At 43.2% G+C, this 20,434-nt stretch overlaps 1 protein-coding gene across 1 annotated transcript in view; it reads right to left on the reverse strand.

Annotated features, from left to right (window-relative positions):
* The window catches only part of LOC137414833 (1-phosphatidylinositol 4,5-bisphosphate phosphodiesterase gamma-1), a 212,965-nt gene that overhangs the window by 129,528 nt on the left and 63,003 nt on the right, over positions 1-20,434 (reverse strand). Inside the window, exons 5-8 of the mRNA XM_078784318.1 lie at positions 7,084-7,162; positions 3,894-3,977; positions 3,730-3,785; positions 3,396-3,447 (exon numbers count right to left, since the gene is read on the reverse strand). Coding sequence (XP_078640444.1) covers positions 3,396-3,447; positions 3,730-3,785; positions 3,894-3,977; positions 7,084-7,162 — 271 coding nt within the window. The remainder of the gene's footprint in view (positions 1-3,395; positions 3,448-3,729; positions 3,786-3,893; positions 3,978-7,083; positions 7,163-20,434) is intronic.

Raw genomic sequence — 20,434 nt, forward strand, 5'->3', positions numbered from 1 at the left:
GGAGTTTGGCCATAATCAGCATGTTCATCCTATATTACTCGTTAAAATAATTAATATATGCGTGAGACATCAAGCTGGGAATGACTTGATCCTTTGCTAGATATAGGGTTAAGTGTGGCCTGACGTGTTGTGAGATGCCCACATCCAGGTGCAGGATCAGGTAATTATGAGGATGACAATTCATGGATTATGGGGCAGGTGGCAATGAAATAGCCATTTTCAGGACTTGGAGAAAAAGTGCCAACAGTGTGGGGGTGCACCCGATAGATGAAGCCAGATTGGTGGAGGGAACCCGTCAATTAACATGCAGGGACAGGATTGGACCCCGCGTGACGTTGTTGTGACGTAGCTTGCCCTGTTGTGCGGCTACTAGTGCAGAGCCCTTGTATAGCCAGTCTTTGCCACGTGGTTTAAACGTATGTGTCAACTGCTCTTGTCCCATACATTTTGGGAGATGCCAGTCATCAAACTGTGTGTGTGCACTTAAATCAGTGACTTACAACCAAAACATGCTTTTATAAATTTCATGGATTTAATTGCACCTTTTGAAATAGTTGGGGAGATGTCTGCCATCAGATGTTGGGTGGGCATCGAGGAAACTTTGGACAGGCGTCAGGGAGACTTTGGGTGGTCATCAGGGAGACTTTGGATAGGCATTGGGGAGACTTTGGGTGGTCATCAGGGAGACTTTGGATAGGCATCGGGGAGACTTTGGGTGGTCATCAGGGAGACTTTGGATAGGCATTGGGGAGACTTTGGGTGGTCATCAGGGAGACTTTGGATAGGCATTGGGGAGACTTTGGGTGGTCATCAGGGAGACTTTGGATAGGCATTGGGGAGACTTTGGGTGGTCATCAAGGAGACTTTTTTTGTAGGCATTGGGGAGACTTTGGGTGGTCATCAGGGAGACTTTGGATAGGCATTGGGGAGACTTTGGGTGGTCATCAAGGAGACTTTTTTTGTAGGCATTGGGGAGACTTTGGGTGGTCATCAGGGAGACTTTGGATAGGCATCGGGGAGACTTTGGATGGTCATCAGGGAGACTTTGGATAGGCATTGGGGAGACTTTGGGTGGTCATCAGGGAGACTTTGAATAGGCATCGGGGAGACCTTGGGTGGTCATCAGGGAGACATTGGATAGGCATTGGGGAGACTTTGGGTGGTCATCAGGGAGACTTTGGAAAGGCATTGGGGAGACTTTGGGTGGTCATCAGGGAGACTTTGGATAGGCATTGGGGAGACTTTGGGTGGTCATCAGGGAGACTTTGGATAGGCATCAGGGAGACTTTGGGTGGTCATCAGGGAGACTTTGGGTGGTCATCAGGGAGACTTTGGGTGGTCATCAGGGAGACATTGGATAGGCATTGGGGAGATTTTAGGTTGTCATCAGGGAGACTTTGGATCGGCATTGGGGAGACTTTGGGTGGTCATCAGGGAGACTTTTTATAGGCATTGGGGAGCCTTCGGGTGGTCATCAGGGAGACTTTGGATAGGCATCGGGGAGACTTTGGGTGGTCATCAGGGAGACTTTGGATAGGCATTGGGGAGACTTTGGGTGGTCATCAGGGAGACTTTGGGTAGGCATTGGGGAGACTTTGGATAGGCATTGGGGAGACTTTGGATAGGCATTGGGGAGACTTTGGGTGGTCATCAGGGAGACTTTGGATAGGCATTGGGGAGACTTTGGGTGGTCATCAGGGAGACTTTGGATCGGCATTGGGGAGACTTTGGATAGGCATTGGGGAGACTTTGGGTGGTCATCAGGGAGACTTTGGATAGGCATTGGGGAGACTTTGGGTGGTCATCAGGGAGACTTTGGATAGGCATCGGGGAGACTTTGGGTGGACATCAGGGAGACTTTGGGTGGTCATCAGGGAGACTTTGGATAGGCATCGGGGAGACTTTGGGTGGTCATCAGGGAGACTTTGTATAGGCATTGGGGAGACTTTGGGTGGTCATCAGGGAGACTTTGGATAGGCATTGGGGAGACTTTGGATAGGCATTGGGGAGACTTTGGTTGGTCATCAGGGAGACTTTGGATAGGCATCGGGGAGACTTTGGGTTGTCATCAGGGAGACTTTGGATAGGCATTGGGGAGACTTTGGGTGGTCATCAGGGAGACTTTGGATCGGCATTGGGGAGACTTTGGATAGGCATTGGGGAGACTTTGGGTGGTCATCAGGGAGACTTTGGATAGGCATTGGGGAGACTTTGGGTGGTCATCAGGGAGACTTTGGATAGGCATTGGGAAGACTTTGGGTGGTCATCAGGGAGACTTTGGGTGATCATCAGGGAGACTTTGGATAGGCATCGGGGAGACTTTGGGTGGTCATCAGGGAGACTTTGGATAGGCATTGGGGAGACTTTGGGTGGTCATCAGGGAGACTTTGGATAGGCATTGGAGAGACTTTGGGTGGTCATCAGGGAGACTTTTTTTATAGGCATTGGGGAGACTTTGGGTGGTCATCAGGGAGACTTTGGATAGGCATCGGGGAGACTTTGGGTGGTCATCAGGGAGTCTTTGGATAGGCATTGGGGAGACTTTGGGTGGTCATCAGGGAGACTTTTGATAGGCATTGGGGAGACTTTGGGTGGTCATCAGGGAGACTTTGGATAGGCATCGAGGAGACTTTGGGTGGTCATCAGGGAGACTTTTGATAGGCATTGGGGAGACTTTGGGTGGTCATCAGGGAGACTTTGGATAGGCATTGGGGAGACTTTGGATAGGCATTGCGGAGACTTTGGGTGGTCATCAGGGAGACTTTGGATAGGCATCGGGGAGACTTTGGGTGGTCATCAGGGAGACTTTGGATAGGCATCAGGGAGATGTTGGATCGGCATCGGGGAGACTTTGGGTGGTTATCAGGGAGACTTTGGATAGGCATCGTGGAGACTTTGGGTTGTCATCAGGGAGACTTTGAATCGGCATCGGGGAGACTTTGGGTGGTCATCAGGGAGACTTTGGATAGGCATCGGGGAGACTTTGGATCGGCATCGGGGAGACTTTGGGTGGTCATCAGGGAGACTTTGGATAGGCATCGGGGAGACTTTGGGTTGTCATCAGGGAGACTTTGGATAGGCATCGGGGAGACTTTGGGTGGACGTCGGGAGATGTCTGGCCGACGTCAGCCATCCTACGTTGCACCAACGCTGGGCCAATGTCAGCCATCCGATGTTGTGCCAATGTTCGGATGACATCAGCCATGCGATGTTGTGCCAATGTTGGGCCAACATTAGTCATCCAACCTTTCGCAAACGTTGGCCCGACGGACAAAATTACATTGGGCCAACGTTGTTGCTGACATTGGCCCAATGTCTGAGTGTTAGCTGGGCTCGTTCCTTACAATACTACGAAATGTCATATAGCCTTCCATTCATCAGCTACTTCCACTGACCTTCTGATCCAACATCAAAAACCTCTGGAAGTTCTGCAGGCTGATACGTTCCCTGCACAGGCAAAAAAACATTAAAATTAAGCATTACATTGTCAAAAATCATTTCAAAAACTCAAAGACCTCCAGTAAAGTTACATTACTCTGGCCCCAACCTCTAAGCCATGGTCAATAACCACAACCCACAGTTCTAAAGAATCGACCAAATCTGTTGCAGCTTGGTTAACCTCGGTTGACATGCTTTTTGGTACCGCTACCGCTAACAGCTTTACTAAAAGCAAGGAGGATTTCGTAGTTACCACAAAACCACAACACAGCTTTTTGTTTGGAAACGAACCTCAGCACAAATGACAGTGAGGGTTGGTTTACATTTTCTGTCATTTGAGACAAGATCTGAAAAAGAAATAAAGAGATGGTATGAGCAGGAGTTGCAGGGAACGAGTGCTGTGCAGATACGAGAATATGCATGTGGTGCCAGTGTCTCTTAGTAGGTCTACTCACAGCCTTCTGCTCAAAGAACATCAGGTTTGTATAAAACTTGTAGAAACCATCAAAACTCAAGGCTTCGCCAGATGGGTCAGCTTGCTGCATCAGCAACAATGAGGTGTTGGAAGAATAGGTTAATACCACACAAGACTAAGTGACTCATTCTTTCCAATGTTTTCATGTTTTATAAGTCTTTCTCTTCATAGGATCTCCATTCGCTGCCGATGCTTTGATTTGTCCATTTTGTTAACCTGTCCTCTGTACAGGAGACAGGGTTTTGTAATCACTTCTGTGTGTATGTGTGTGTGTGTGTGTGTGTCTGTGTGTGTGTGTGTGTGTGTCTGTGTGTGTGTGTGTGTGTGTCTGTGTGTGTGTCTGTGTGTGTGTCTGTGTGTGTGCGTGTCTGTGTGTGTGTGTGTGTGTGTGTGTGTGTGTGTGTGTGTGTGTGTGTGTGTGTGTGTGTGTGTGTGTGTCTGTCTATCCGGGCCACACCTTTTTTTACCATTTGAGCTATTGTCATAAAATTTTCACCAAAGCTTTATTATGATAATACAGAAAAGGAATTATTAATAACTGTATCAACAGGTCATAGGTCAAATGTTATGGTTGCGTTAAATCGCCAGTTTTCACCTGGTTTTACTGTCTTCTACCGACTCTTCTCCAGCCTCGCTCCCCCTGCTCTGTCTGTGCTCTGTCCACCAAATATTCCAACAGGTCGCACAAAAACTGCCAGCAACCCTCTTCTGGTGAAACTGCCAAAATCAAGACTCTCTGCTCACCTTCACTCCTTCATCCCTCTTTTCTCCCACCTCTGGAACAAACTCCCACACTCTCATCAATCCCTCTCCTCCCTCCAGGTCTTTAAAACAGCTGTTCACCACCATCTCTTATCTTCCCCCCATCTAAAAACCTTGATATTTTCTACCCCCGTTAAAACACCTCAAATCCGCCTGTTTCAATCCTCAACTTCTTTCCTGAAATTCCTAGTAGTGTTCATTTGCTTTATACTGTGTCTTCCCTCCTCCCCAGCCCTTCCCCTTCCACAGATCTACCGACATCCTTGTTCTCTACTGTTGTTGTGCTCGTGTGCTTCACTCTCCCTCCCCCTCTTGTCTCCCGCTCCCTTCATTTTATGTTCTATGTGTCTGTGCATGTTTTCATGTTCAATGTATTAGCTCTTACACGAGCCTCAATTCTGTATATTCACAGTCACGTGAAAAAGTAAGTACACCCCATGTAAAGTTTTGACTTTTTCAACATATTTCAACATACAGCTATTTGATCTTCATTTCAACAATATTGATAGATAAAGGTGATATAATATAACAAATATCATGAAACATTTACATTTTGTCGTCCATTGTATAATTTAAATAAACATAAATGCAAATTTCACATGTGGAAAAAGTAAGTACACCCCTACATTTATCACTACTTCAAATACCTAAAATTAGAATCAGGTGCACCAGCTCAGGTGCAAATGATTAGAACATCGTTAGAGAAGATCTTGGAGGAACCTGTCTTATTTAAACCTGACATTTAGTTTGGTTTGCTCTTTGTTGTTAAAGTGTGCGGCGTCACCATGCGTAGATCAAAAGAGCTCTCTGTCTGATGCCTTCAGAAAGAAGGTTATAGATGCCTAGGAGTCTGGGAAGGGATTTAAAAAGATCTCCAAACAATTTGAAATCAATCATTCGACTGTCCGGAAGATCATCTACAAGTGGAGAAGATTCCAAACAACTGCCAACTTGTTCAGGCCAGGCCGCCCTCGCAAGTTCAGCCCGAGAGCAGACCGCAAGATGCTGAAAGAAGTCTCTAAGAACCTCAGAATGTCATCACGGGACCTACAGGTAGCTCTTGCCATTGTTGATGTCAAAGTGCACGAGTCTACCATTAGAAAGAGGCTGCACAAATTTGATCTACATGGGAGGTGTGCCAGGAGGAAACCTTTGCTGTCCAGAAAGAACATCAGGGCAAGACTAAAGTTTGCCAATGAACACCCAGGCAAAGACCAGCACTTCTGGAACAATGTGCTCTGGACAGATGAGTCAAAGGTAGAGCTATTTGGCCACAGTACCAGAAGACATGATTGGAGAAAACCAAAGACAGCATTTGACCACAAGAACCTGATACCAACTGTAAAGCATGGTGGTGGAAATATTATGGTTTGGGGCAGCTTTGCTGCATCAGGGCCTGGGCAGCTCACAATCATAGAATCCACTATGAATTCTTCATTGTACCAGAGGGTGCTTGAGGATAATGTGAAGCCATCTGTCGGAAAGTTGAAGCTCAACCGAAGGTGGACCTTGCAGCATGACAATGACCCTAAACATACCAGTAAATCCACCAAGGAATGGCTGAAAAGAAAGAAATGGAGGGTTCTGGAATGGCAAAGCCAAAGCCCGGATCTAAATCCCATCGATATGTTGTGGGGGGATTTGAAACGAGCTGTGCATGCTGTGCAACAATTTTTTGTTGATTAAATTATTGCAAAGTCAATTCTTCATTGTTCTTTGTTCAATTAGATCACCTTTATCTATAGATACTGTTTAAATGAAGATCAAATATTGATATGTCCACATATGTTAAAAAGATTTTAAAAACATCTCATGGGGTGTACTTACTTTTTCCACATGCAAAATTTGCATTTATGTTCATTTCAATTATACAAAGGAGTACAAAATGTAAATGTGTCATGCTATTTGTTATATTATATCACCTTTATCTATCAATATTGTTGAAATGAAGATCAAATATGTTTGTTGAAATATGTTGAAAAAGTCAAAACTTTACATGGGGTGTACTTACTTTTTCACGTGACTGTATATATATATTTAAAAAAAACCTTTCTGCGTTTTATCTAACCCATATTATCAAACATTCAGCCGTCCACCCACCCCACTCCAGCCTACTATCTCTTCCCAGGCTCTCTTCCCTCCCTCCCACTCCTCCATTATTCATCTGGCCTACCTATTACCTTCTATTACAACACCTTCTCTTCCCCATCTCAATTAATATTTCTCTATTAACTGATTGCCCCCACCCCCCTCCTCCTGATGTTCAAACCTCCAGGCAGATCTCCATTTATATGACATGGAAATGTCTCCAAAAAGCTTCCATCACCTAATCATCCATTTCAGAAGACATTAAATAAGTAACAAAATACATTTTTATGTAGCGTGAGGTAGAAAGAGAATAAAAGTACCTTCATTTTGTCCCTCAGCATTTTGGGGTTTTGTAGTTTCAGGTTTAATTGTGCCAGGATAATTTTCAACTCTTTCTCCCTGTAACAAAATGTCACTTTGCCATTTGCAGGACAGTGGTGCTTGTCTTTTGCAAAAAAAAAAAAGTGAAAATAAATTACATTTTAATTTTGAAAAACATACAAAAAATAGATTCTCTTCAGACATATCTATACCATGAGAGATGTTTGTATGTGAGTCTGTGTCTGTCGGCATTTTTCTCAGAGATAGCCAAACGGATCTTCATCAAACTTTCATAGGTGACGTCAGTGAGTACCGGCAAGTGTTTTTGACCAAAAATATTTGAAAGTTTTGAAAACAACGTATGATTTTTAAATAATTGCTCTATAGTGCTTAGGCCTTTGTATCTATGTAACGGGTAATACTAAAATGATTATCAACCCCATTCCTTAGTGGGTGTCGGGAAGTGTTTTACCCCCCCCCCCTCACTGCCTCGCCCCCCCCCCCCCACCCTCCCAAAAAACCTGATTTCTTCAAAATGCTAACAGGATTAGAACAGCACCGGGCAACGCTGGACACCCCTAGTACTCCATAAGACAAATTATATTGTTCTTGTAGCACTCTCAAAAAGACAAAAAAGGAAATCAATAAGGCAAGTGTACAAAAATAAATAAATAAGCAAATTATTAATTTAGCAAATTATATATATATATATATTGGAGTTTTATTCCACCTTTTATTCATTCTGATCCATCAACATCATCTCCTGTGTCCTTTGTCCATCTTGCCTTCCTCACAACAGTTGTTGCTGTAACTAAAAGATGCCACGAATGCTGAACGCAAATGCAGGCAAAAACCATTCCCTGTGCCAACCTCTTTTTCCATGTTCCATTGTGTTGTCACATTGCAAAATGACATCCTTCTCCCATAGCTGGCCAAGCTAATGGTCTTGTACACCTTAGGTTGAGATGCACTTTAACGAGCCGTCAGCCTGTTTGGCATCGCAACAGCCAAACTGTATTTAAAAGGGTTGTAGCATGTCTGCAGTGAGCCCCCAAAGATGGGGTTACGCTCATTTCCTACTGTGATTTACATTTAAAGGGATTAATGTGACCAGTTTTGATACCTCGTGTAAAGACAAAACATCCGATATCAATGATCATTCGTCAAGACAATATTCACACATATGGATTATTCCAAGCCATATAGAACGTCTGCCTCCATTTTCCCTCGGTCCATTGTTGCATGTTCCAGACTCTTCTAGTTCACTAACACATGATCCATCTGAAGGTTCCCTTATGGATACCATATTAGACTTTTATCTCCTTCACATTTATCAACTTGCACACTTTCCTCACACACATTTAAATCTTCATAGGTTTTAATAGACAAGTCTGGTGCACTCTTTAACCCACTCATCAGTGAGAGTGATGGGTGATGTGCACAAACAATCAAACAATGCAAGCACAAACTGTACACATAGACTTCACCTGAAGGGCAACATAGAAATCAGATAGACTCTATTCAAAGCAATAGAAGATGGACAGGTGCTGTGCAATCCACCGATACTCTGGCAGGCACAGACTGTGGGACAGATCATAAAATCCTTGTAGCAAAACTACGAGTCTAATTAAGAAAGATGAAACCCCCTCTCTCCCCCCAACTTCCCCTTGGATCCATCCCTGTTCTCCCCCCTTACTTGTTCAAACTGTATAGCAAGTACGTCAAGAGGAAATCGAACTGGGAATAACAAACAGTGTCCTCCAAACGTATTGGAACAGATTAACTTATTGGAACAGATCCTTCAAGATGCTTTGCCAAACTTTCACTGCAGCCATTTTCAGTTGTTTGTTTTGGGAGGTTTCTGACTTCAGTCTCCTCCTCAACAAGTGAAATTCATGCTCCATTTGATTTAAATCAGGAGACTGACTTGGCCAGTCTAAAAGCTTCCACTTTTTCCCCTGAAGAACTCCTTGGTTGCGTTGGAAGTGCGTTTTGGATCATTGTCTTGCTGCATGGTGAAGCACCACCCAATGAGTTTGGAGGAATTTTCTTGTACATGGGAAGATTCATTATGCTGCTGCCATCATGAGTTACTTCATCAATAAAGATGAATGAGCCAGTCCCATTGGCAACTATCCAAGCCCAAACCATGACACTACCTCTACCATGCTTCACAGATGAGATAGTATGCATTGCATCATACGCAGCTCCTTCCTTTCTCCACACTTTCACCTTTCCATCACTTTGGTAAAGGTTTATCTTGGTCTCGTCTGTCCATAAAACCTCGTTCCTGAACGCTACTGGCTCACCTCTGTACTTGATGGCAAATTCTAATCTGGCCTTTCTTTTTTTGGTGCTGATGGGAGGTTTGCATCTGGTGGTGTAGCCTTTGTAATTCTGCTGTCGAAGTCTTCAGCGAAGGGGAGATAGTGATAATTTCACCTCTTTGCTGGTGACGTCACTAACAGTTGTTTCCAGGTTTTTCTTCACAGCTGTGATAATTTTTCTGTCATCAACTCCAGTTGTTTTCCTTGACCGACCTGGCTGTTGTCTATTAACAAGCACACTAGTGGTTTCTTTTTGTCCCCCATCACACCGCGGAGCGAAAGGGGGACTATGGTTTTCCCCTCCATCCGTGTGTCCGTCCGTCCGTGCGTGCGGGCGTGCGTGAGCGAAGGACCGCATTCGAATTTGGTGTGTGGGTGCAACCCACGTCAAAATCCAAGATGGCTGTCGCCATGTATGTCTGATGCCATGTATGTCTGAACCTTGTGAGTGGAATATCTTGAAAATAAGTGAAGTACCAACTTCTAATCTGGTGTGTGGGTGTATCTAGGCATAAGGAAGAACGCTATTGAAAATTGGGTCGCTACGTCAAAATCCAAGATGGCCGCCACCATATATATGTCTGAACCTTGTGAGCGAAATATCTTGAAAAATAAGCGAAGTACCAACTTCTAATCTGGTGTGTGGGTGTATCTAGGCATAAGAATGAATGAATGAATGATCGTTTTAAGGCCATTTTCCCCGCTACAGCGGGGGTTAGCCTTGCGGGCCCCATGACAATCATGGTTCCCTGTTTGAGGCAATGTTTTTATGGCCGGATGCCCTTCCTGACGCCAACCCTTGGTCATGCTCTTACGATGCGCAGGGATACGGTGTACCTAAATCGGGGTACACACCGTGATCATTCATCCCAGCAAGCTGGTACTCAAATTTGCCGACCTCGGAAGGATGACAGGCTGAGTCAACCCCCCTGGCGTTAATTCAGCGATCGACCGGGATTCGAACCCAGGATCCTAGGATCCCAAGCCAGCACGCTAACCGCTAAGCCAACACCAGGCAATAGGAAGAACGCTATTGAAAATTGGGTCGCCACGTCAAAATCCAAGATGGCAGCCTCCATGTATGTCTGAACCTTGTGAGCGAAATATCATATCATAGCATGTTTTCTGCGTCTTCCACTTTGTCAACTCACATCACTTCCCCGACGGGGGACCTAGGCGTAACGCTTGCTCAAGATATTCCAAATTGTTGTCTTTGTTTTGCCCAATTTTTGTCATATTTCTCGAAATAAATTATTCTGTTCATTCAGCTTCCAAATTGCTTGCTTTTCTTTCATAGACAGTTCTCTGGTCTTCATGTTGGTTCATAACTACTGACTCCAAAGGCAGCCTCCCAAGGCAAAAGCAAAGGCCAAAACCAAGACGAGATATTCACAGCTCTTTTTTGTGTGAACAATCAATGCAACAAGAAAAGAAACACCTGTCAGTCATTTGTTCTAATACTTATGTTTACCGAAAATGGGGGGACTGAACATAAAAAGTGTTATTGTTCTACAATGGTGAAACATATATGCATAAAAAACCACCTTTAGAGGCCATTTTTCCCCGCAAAGCGGGGGTTGGCCTTTTTCGGGAACCGTGGTTGTTGTTGTTTTTCGGTCCCCTTTTTGAAGCAATGTTTTACGGCCGGATGCCCTTCCTGGCACCAACCCTTTTTGCCGCCTTTAACGACAAACAGGGAATTACCAGTGAACTGGTACTCAATTAGCCGACCTCGGAAGGATGACAGGCTGAGTCAACCCCCCTGGTGTTAATTCAGCGATTAGACCGGGACAGAAGTTCTATATGCTATATGCATATATGCATATATGACCCAGGATCCTAGGTATCCTAAGCCGGCACCCTAGCCGCTAGCCCAACACCAGGGTATCATATATATGCATATATGCATATAGAACCTGACCTTCTGTATATGCATATAGAACATATATGTTCATATATGCATATATGCATATAGCATATAGAACTTCTGTATATGCATATATATGCATATAGAACATATATATGCATAGAAATACCAATAAATAAAAGCTGACCTTCTGTACTCTTGCCTCATAAACATATTTTGATCTCAAATCCAAATTTCTTGCGTATATAGCAATAATAACAAATTTTACTTCATTGTTCCAAATATTTATGGAGGGCACTGTAGATACTGGAGTCAGGATTGGAGGAAGGTGTATCAACAATCAAAGGTGCACTGATGATACCACTGTGTTGGCAGAAAGTAAAGAGGACTTGATGAAACCGCTGCAGATAAAAAAGAAGGAAAGTGAAAATGCTGGTCTTTATTTAAACCTTAAAAAGAATAGAATGTTGTCAACCGAGAAGATCGATGTGTTCAGATTGGGAGACGATCATGTGGAAATAGGGGAAAGTTTCATCTTCCTGGTTCTAAGATTGAAGTGAGTAGAGAATGTGAAGGAGAGATTCATAGACAGTTAGTATTGGGGAGAGGAACAATGTTAGGATTGACAAAGATCCGCAAAGACAAAGATCTGACAAAACAAAGCAAGAGGAGACTGATTAATGTTCTGGAATTTCCAGTTGCAAATTATGGATGAGTCGTGGACAGCGAAAAAGAAAGATAAAAAGATTGATAGTTTTGAAATGTGGTTTTGGAGATGAATGTTAAAAATTCCATGGACTTCAAGAAGAACAAACAAAATCACTGATTGAAGAGATTAGACCACCATGTACATAAGAAGCACTGATTCTAAAACAGAAGCTGTCATACTTTGTTTGGACACCATGCATGCAGAAAACGAAAGTTTGCAGAAGTCACCCATGCTGGGTATGCTTGAGGGAAGAATAGGAAGAGGTAGACCATGTATGTGCTGGAAGGATGGGGTAAATTATATACGTGTAGCTTGCAAAAGTATTCACCCCCCCCTTCAAAGTTTTCGCATTTTGATGCCACCTGAGCCGATTTCATAATTCTTTCAAATTAAAGTATATATGGAGGTTTTCTGCAGGTATTCCTGTCCTGTAACCTTCTTCAACGATAATTGATTAGCTTGATATATATATATATATATATATATATATATATATATATATATATATATATGTATATATATATATATATATATATATATATATATATATATATATATATATATATATATACAGTCACGTGAAAAAGTAAGTACACCCCATGTAAAGTTTTGACTTTTTCAACATATTTCAACATACAGCTATTTGATCTTCATTTCAGCAATATTGATAGATAAAGGTGATATAATATAACAAGTACTAGCGGGGTCACCCGTGGGAATCCCACGGGCATGGATGTGTGTGACATTTCGACATATTGAGTTATATGCTGCACATTCATTTTTACAAAATGGTTACTGGCAAGTCATCAGATCCAGAAATGGTGTGATGAACACAATTTATTTATTTCACATAATATGTGACCCCTCACTCCTCTCCACCTGACACTCTCCTGTCTCCACCTGACACTCTCCTGTCTCCACCTGACACTCTCCTCTCTCCACCTAGCACTCCTCTCCTCTCCAAACCCTCACATCCCTCTCCTTTCCAATCCCTCACCTCTCCAATCCCTCACACTCCTCTCCTCTCCAATCCTTCACACGCCTCTCCAATCGCGCCTCACACTCCTCTCCAATCGCGCCTCACACTCCTCTCCAATCGCGCCTCACACTCCTCTCCAATCGTGCCTCACACTCCTCTCCAATCGTGCCTCACACTCCCCTCCAATCACGCCTCACACTCCTCTCCAATCGTGCCTCACACTCCTCTCCAATCGCGCCTCACACTCCTCTCCAATCGCGCCTCACTCGCCTCTCCAATCGGCTTTCCCCGGCTCGTTTCTCTCCTTTTTCTCCCGTCTCGTTCTTTTTCTTGCTCCAAATCGGCCCGTCGGAATCGGAAATCGGCCCGTCTCGCCCGTCGGCCCGTCGGAATCGGAAATCGGCCCGTCTTGCTTTTGTGCTTGTGCGTAAATAAATTGTGTTCATGACACCATTTCTGGTGTTGGGCTAGCGGCTAGGGTGCCGGCTTAGGATCCTGGGTTCGAATCTCGGTCGATCGCCGAATTAATGCCAGGGGGGTTGACTCAGCCTGTCATCCTTCCGAGGTCGGCTAATTGAGTACCAGTTCACTGGTAATTCCCTGTTTGTCGTTGAAGGCGGCAAAAAGGGTTGGCGTCAGGAAGGGCATCCGGCCGTAAAACATTGCTTCAAAAAGGGGACAAAAAAACAACAACTACCACGGTCCCCGAAAAGGCCAACCCCCGCTTTGCGGGGAAAAATGGCCTCTAAACGGTGGTTTTTACACCATTTCTGGATCTGATGACTTGCCAGTAACCATTTTGTAAAAATGAATGTGCAGCATCTAACTCAATATGTCGAAATGTCACACACATCCATGCCCGTGGGATTCCCACGGGTGACCCCGCAAGTTTGCATTGACGTTCGTCGATGGACTCGTTCGCCCGTCTCATTCGTTTTCTTGCTGCATCCTGTTCAAGTCTGCGTTCTTCATCGATCGTCTCATTCATTTTGGAAATAGAAGTTTCCACGCAGCGCATGAATTGTCACGATCCTCAAGAGGAATTTGTCTCGTAATCATCAAATGATAAATGGCAAGTAAATTATATTGTGGAAAATTAAAGATTTCAAATAAACCTATTTAAAGTGTATTCGCACATAACTAATTTTAAAAAACGAAGAAATATCTCTCGGTAATTTCCTGAAACATATTTTACTTCCGGCTAATAATGTTGAATTAAATAAAAACGAAGAAATATATGTCGGCATCATTGTTGACGTTTTTGTGACGACTGTCATCAAACGAAAAAGTAATATATCTTAACGGAAAAGCAAAAGCGAATTTTTAATATATATCGACACGTTGCCGTCGGTGTCATGTTGGGCGGTGTATGATACACCATGACGCGATTTTTAAAAATATATCTCTGCATTTTCCCGCGTGTGTGGAATGTTCTCAATTATTGCTGACACCGAGTCCAAAACCATCGATAAAAATGAAATCATATGGTGAGTTAGATTGGAGATAAAGGCGTGAGAGAGACTCAATGGCCTTGAAGTTGAAGTTACAGGCGTTTGAGAATTCATTTCGTTCTATAAACGGCAACTTTCATTGGATTTCCTTCCCGTTTTTTTTCAACCGAGTCGAAAACTATGTTAGCGACTGTGAAAAATGAAATGATATATCGAATTTTTAATATGTATCGACACGTTGCCGTCGGTGTCATGTTAGGCGGTGTATGATACACCATGACGCGATTTTAAAAAATATATCTGCATTTTCCCACGTGTGTGGAATGTTCTCAATTATTGCTGACACCGACTCTAAAACCATCGATAAAAATGAAATCATATGGTGAGTTAGATTGGAGATAAAGGCGTGAGAGAGACTCAATGGCCTTGAAGTTACAGGCATTTGAGAATTCATTTCGTTCTATAAACGGCAACTTTCATCGGATTTTCTTCTCGTTTTTTTTCAACCGAGTCTAAAACTATGTTAGCGACTGTGAAAAATGAAATGATATATCGAATTTAAAATAGATATCGACACATTGCCGTCGGTGTCATGTTGGGCGGTGTATGATACACCATGACGCGATTTTAAAAAATATATCTCTGCATTTTCCCGCGTGTGTGGAATGTTTGTGGAAAATTAAAGATTTCAAATAAACCTATTTAAAGTGTATGCGCACATAACTAATAAAAAAAACGAAGAAATATCTCTCGGTAATTTCCTGAAACATATTTTACTTCCGGCTAATATGTTGAATGAAATAAAAACGAAGAAATATATGTCGGCATCATTGTTGACGTTTTTGTGACGACTATCATCAAACGAAATAGTAATATATCATAACGGAAAAGCAAAAGCGAATTTTTAATATATATCGACACATTGCCGGCGGTGTCATGTTGGGCGGTGTATGATACACCATGACGCGATTTTAAAAAATATATCTCTGCATTTTCCCGCGTGTGTGGATTGTTCTCAATTATTGCTGACACCGAGTCTAAAAGTAAAACCATCGATAAAAATGAAATCATATGGTGAGTTAGATTGGAGATAAAGGCGTGAGAGAGACTCAATGGCCTTGAAGTTACAGGCCTTTGAGAATTCATTTCGTTCTATAAACGGCAACTTTCATCGGATTTTCTTCCCGTTTTTTTTCAACCGAGTCTAAAACTATGTTAGCGACTGTGAAAAATGAAATGATTTATCGAATTTGATTTGAAATAAAACTGGGGGAGAGCAAGACACCACGGGCCTACAAAACAGGACTCAAAGCTATGCGAGTTAATAAAATGGTGGATATTTGTTTATAGCCACTCCCAGAATGGGTGGAGCTATGGGTGGAGCTACTCTGCAAACCGAGTAAGCCACACCCCGGACAGACACCCAACAGATAGACAGACAGACAGACAGACAGAATCATCTACGGCTATTATAATATAGATCATGAAACATTTACATTTTGTAGTCCCGGTGTGTACCCCGGTTTAGAATAGGTACACCGTATCCCTGCGCATCGTGAGAGGCGACCAAGGGTTGGCGCCAGGAAGGGCATCCGGCCATAAAAACATTGCCTCAAACAGGGAACTATGATTGTCATGGGACCCGCAAGTCTAACCCCCGCTCCGGCGGGGAAAATGGCCTTAAAACGATCATTCATTCATAATATCATTTACATTTTGTAGTCCATTGTAAAATTTAAATAAACATAAATGCAAATTTCGCATGTGGAAAAAGGAAGTACACCCCATAAAATGTTTTTAAAAATCTTTTTAACATATGTGGACATATCAATATTTGATCTTCATTTAAACAGTATCTATAGATAAAGGTGATCTAATTGAACAAAAAACAATGAAAAATTGACTTTGCAATAATTTAATCAACAAAAAATTAACAGAGATGCCATTTCTTCTGTGGAAAAAGTAAGTACACCCTTGGCTCTAATAGGTGGTATTGCCCCCTTTGGCAGAAACAACCTCAAGTAGGCATTTCTTATAACTGTCTACCAGTCTCTGACATCGACTGGGAGAAATTTTTGCCCACTCCTCCATGCAGAATTCTTTCAGCTGTGCGATGTTTGAGTGGTTTCTTGCATGCACAGCTCGTTTCAAATCCCCCCACAACATCTCAATGGGATTTAGATCCAGGCTTGGACTTGGCCATTCCAGAACCCTCCATTTCTTTCTTTTTAGCCATTCCTTGGTGGATTTACTGGTATGTTTAGGGTCATTGTCATGTTGCAAGGTCCACCTTCGGTTGAGCTTCAACTTTCCGACAGATGGCCTGTTGGCCTCACATTATCCTCAAGCACCCTCTGGAACAATGAAGAATTCATAGTGGATTCTATGATGGTGAGCTGCCCAGGCCCTGATGCAGCAAAGCTGCCCCAAACCATAATATTTCCACCACCATGCTTTACAGTTGGTATCAGGTTCTTGTGGTCAAATGCTGTCTTTGGTTTTCGTCAAACATGTCTTCTGGTACTGTGGCCAAATAGCTCTACCTTTGACTCATCTGTCCAGAGCACATTGTTCCAGAAGTGCTGGTCTTTGCCTCGGTGTTCATTGACAAACTTTAGTCTTGCCCTGATGTTCTTTCTGGACAGCAAAGGTTTCCTCCTGGCACACCTCCCATGTAGATCAAATTTGTGCAGCCTCTTTCTAATGGTAGACTTGTGCACTTAGACATCAACAGTGGCAAGAGCTACCTGTAGGTCCCGTGATGACATTCTGGGGTTCTTAGAGACTTCTTTCAGCATCTTGCGGTCTGCTCTCGGGCTGAACTTGCTGGCCTGGCCTGAACAAGTTGGCAGTTGTTTGGAATCTTCTCCAATTGTAGATGATCTTCCGGACAGTCGAATGATTGATTTCAAATCAATCTTCAAGGTCTTCAAACAGCCATCAATCATCTGGACTGGTCTCCCATCTCTACCACCTCTGACATCAACTCATCCTGGGAATTCTTCCAAAGTAAATTGCTCTCTCTCATGCACAGATTTATCCCATCTCGTCTTCAGTTGTCATACCCTTCCTCCCGTCCATGGTACACGGAATTCTTGTGGTGAGGCTGTTGCCCAGAAACAACTTGCCTTCGTCTCCTGGAAAGCAAATCCAACGGAAGGAAATCTCATTTCCTTTCACAAAGCCCGAAACAAGTGTGTGTCCACCCTCAGGAGAGCCAGGAAACAATATCTCTCCGTTCTCAAGACCGAACTCTCTTATCTGTCTCCCTCTTCCAAATCCTGGTGGCGTCTGGTCAGATCTGTTTCTGGTGTTTGTTCCCCCTCCATCCCCTCCCTTACCTCAAACGGCTACACAGCTGACTCCACACGTGAAAAAGCTGAATGCCTCAACTCTGTGTTTGTCTCTAAATCTTGTGTCCCAAACCCATCCCTCTCTGAACCCACCGTACCCAGCTGCTCCTGGACTCCGTGTCCTTTCCTCCTGACAAGGTGGAAAACTTTCTGTCTACCCTCGACTCTGATTCTGCAACTGGACCTGACGGCATCAGCCCACGGGTCCTAAAATCCTGTTCTTCCGCTCTTTCACTCCCTCTCTCTGTTCTCTTCACCCTCTCTTTTGCTCAAGGTCAACTGCCATCTGCTTGGAAATCAGCCAACATCACCGCTTTGCACAAAAAAGGTGCAAAAACAGATCCTAGCAACTACAGACCAATCAGCCTTCTCCCAATTATCAGCAAGGTCATGGAATCCATCATTGCTTTGGATATGAAATCTTTCCTCTTCTCCAATGGCTTGATCTCTGATCATCAATTTGGTTTCAGACCAGGTCACTCTACTCTGGACATGCTGCTTCTGCTGTCTCAACAATGGATGGAGGTCCTCAATGCCAAACAGGAAATTAGAGCTGTCTCCCACGACATATCACGTGCCTTCGATACGGTCTGGCACCCCGCTCTGCTCACCAAACTCTCCTCCTTTGGTATCCATGGAAATCTCCACGCATGGCTGGCGGACTTCCTCTATAGTCGTAGTCAACGTGTGGCCCTGAATGGGTTTCTCTCATCTCCTCTTCCTGTTCAGGCTGGAGTTCCCCAAGGCAGTGTTCTGGGCCCTGTGCTTTTTCTGGTCTTCATCAATGATCTCTCTGACTCTCTTGAAAATCCTCTCTATCTCTTTGCTGATGACTCCACTCTCTGCCGCTCCATTCCTCATCCCTCAGATCGGCAGTCTGCAGCCTCCTCGCTCTCTGCAGACCTGGACAAAATCACAGACTGGTCAAACAAGTGGAACATGTCTTTCAATCCTGACAAATCTCACACTCTTACGATGTCTCTCCGAAAAGACCGACTGGACAACCCTCCCATCTACTTTCTGAATAATCCTCTCCAAGAAGTTCTGTCACTCAGACTGGGCATCCTCCGTCGTGCGAAGTCCTTCCTTGGCACACCTGAGCTCCTCACCACATACAACGCTTTCATCCGCAGCTCAATGGAGTACTGCTCTCCCCTCTGGGCTGGTGCTCCTGCCTCACACCTAGCTCGTCTTCACGCTGTTGAAACCAAAGCGTTCAGAATCATTGGAATCTCCCGCGATGACGCTATCTCCGAGGGCCTTTCACTTACTCACCGCAGGCAGGTTGGTGGTCTTTCCGTCTTCTACCGACTCCTCTCCGGCCTTGCTCCCCCAGCTCTCTCTGGGCTCTGTCCCCCAAATATTCCTACAGGTCGCACAAGATATGCCTGCAACCCTCTTATGGTTAAACTGCCAAAATCAAGACTCTCTGCTCACCTTCACTCCTTCATTCCTCTTTTCTCCCGCCTCTGGAACAAACTTTCTCACTCTCTTCAATCCCACTCCTCCCTCCAGGTATTTAAAACGGCTGTTCACCACCATCTCTTATCTTCCCCAATCCAAAACCTTGATCTTTTCTACCCCCGCTAATTTCACCCCAAATCCACTTTTTTGAGGTGACTTTTGACTTCTTTCCTGGAAGTCCTTGCGTTTTATACCTATCTTGCCTCCCCCCAGGCCCTGTCCCTCCCACACATCTCCCGATGTCCCTGCTCTCAAATGTTGTGTTTGTGTGCTTCCTCCCCTTCTCTCCCCATCTTGTCGACCGCTCCCCTTTTTATATACTTTGTTTGCTTGTTTGTTTGATAAATGTTAGCTCTTTCACGAGCCTCGACTCTGTATACAAACAAACAAACAACAAAAAAAAAAAATTGTTTGGAGATCTTTTAAAATCCCTTCCCAGACTCGTAGGCATCTATAACCTTCTTTCTGAAGGCCTCAGAGAGCTCTTTTGATCTAGGCATGGTGACGCCGCACACTTCAACAACAAAGAGCAGACCAAACGAAATATCTGAGGTTTAAATAAGACAGGTTCCTCCAAGATCCTCTCTAACGATGTTCTAATCATTTTCACCTGAGCTGGTGCACCTGATTCTAATTTTAGGTATTTGAAGTAGTGATAAATGTAGGGGTGTACTTACTTTTTCCACATGCGAAATTTGCATTTATGTTTATTTAAATTATACAATGGACTACAAAATGTAAATGTTTCATGATATTTGTTATATTATATCACCTTTATCTATCAATATTGTTGAAATGAAGATCAAATAGCTGTGTGTTGAAATATGTTGAAAAAGTCAAAACTTTACATGGGGTGAACTTACTTTTTCACGTGACTGTATATATATATAGCCATTTTTTGTATAGCCATTCATATGTATATGTACATATATATGTGTATATACATATATATATATATATATATATATATATATATATATATATATATATACATATACTGTGTGTATATATATATATATATATATATATATATATATATATATATGTATATATATATATATATATATATATATATATATATATATATATATATATATGTATATATATATATATATATATATATATATGTATATATATATATATATATATATATATATATATATATATATATATATATATATATATATATATACATATACT

Source organism: Myxine glutinosa, chromosome 9 (genome assembly GCF_964187855.1).
Source record: "Myxine glutinosa chromosome 9, kmMyxGlut1.1, whole genome shotgun sequence".
NCBI classification, from domain to species: domain Eukaryota; kingdom Metazoa; phylum Chordata; class Myxini; order Myxiniformes; family Myxinidae; genus Myxine; species Myxine glutinosa.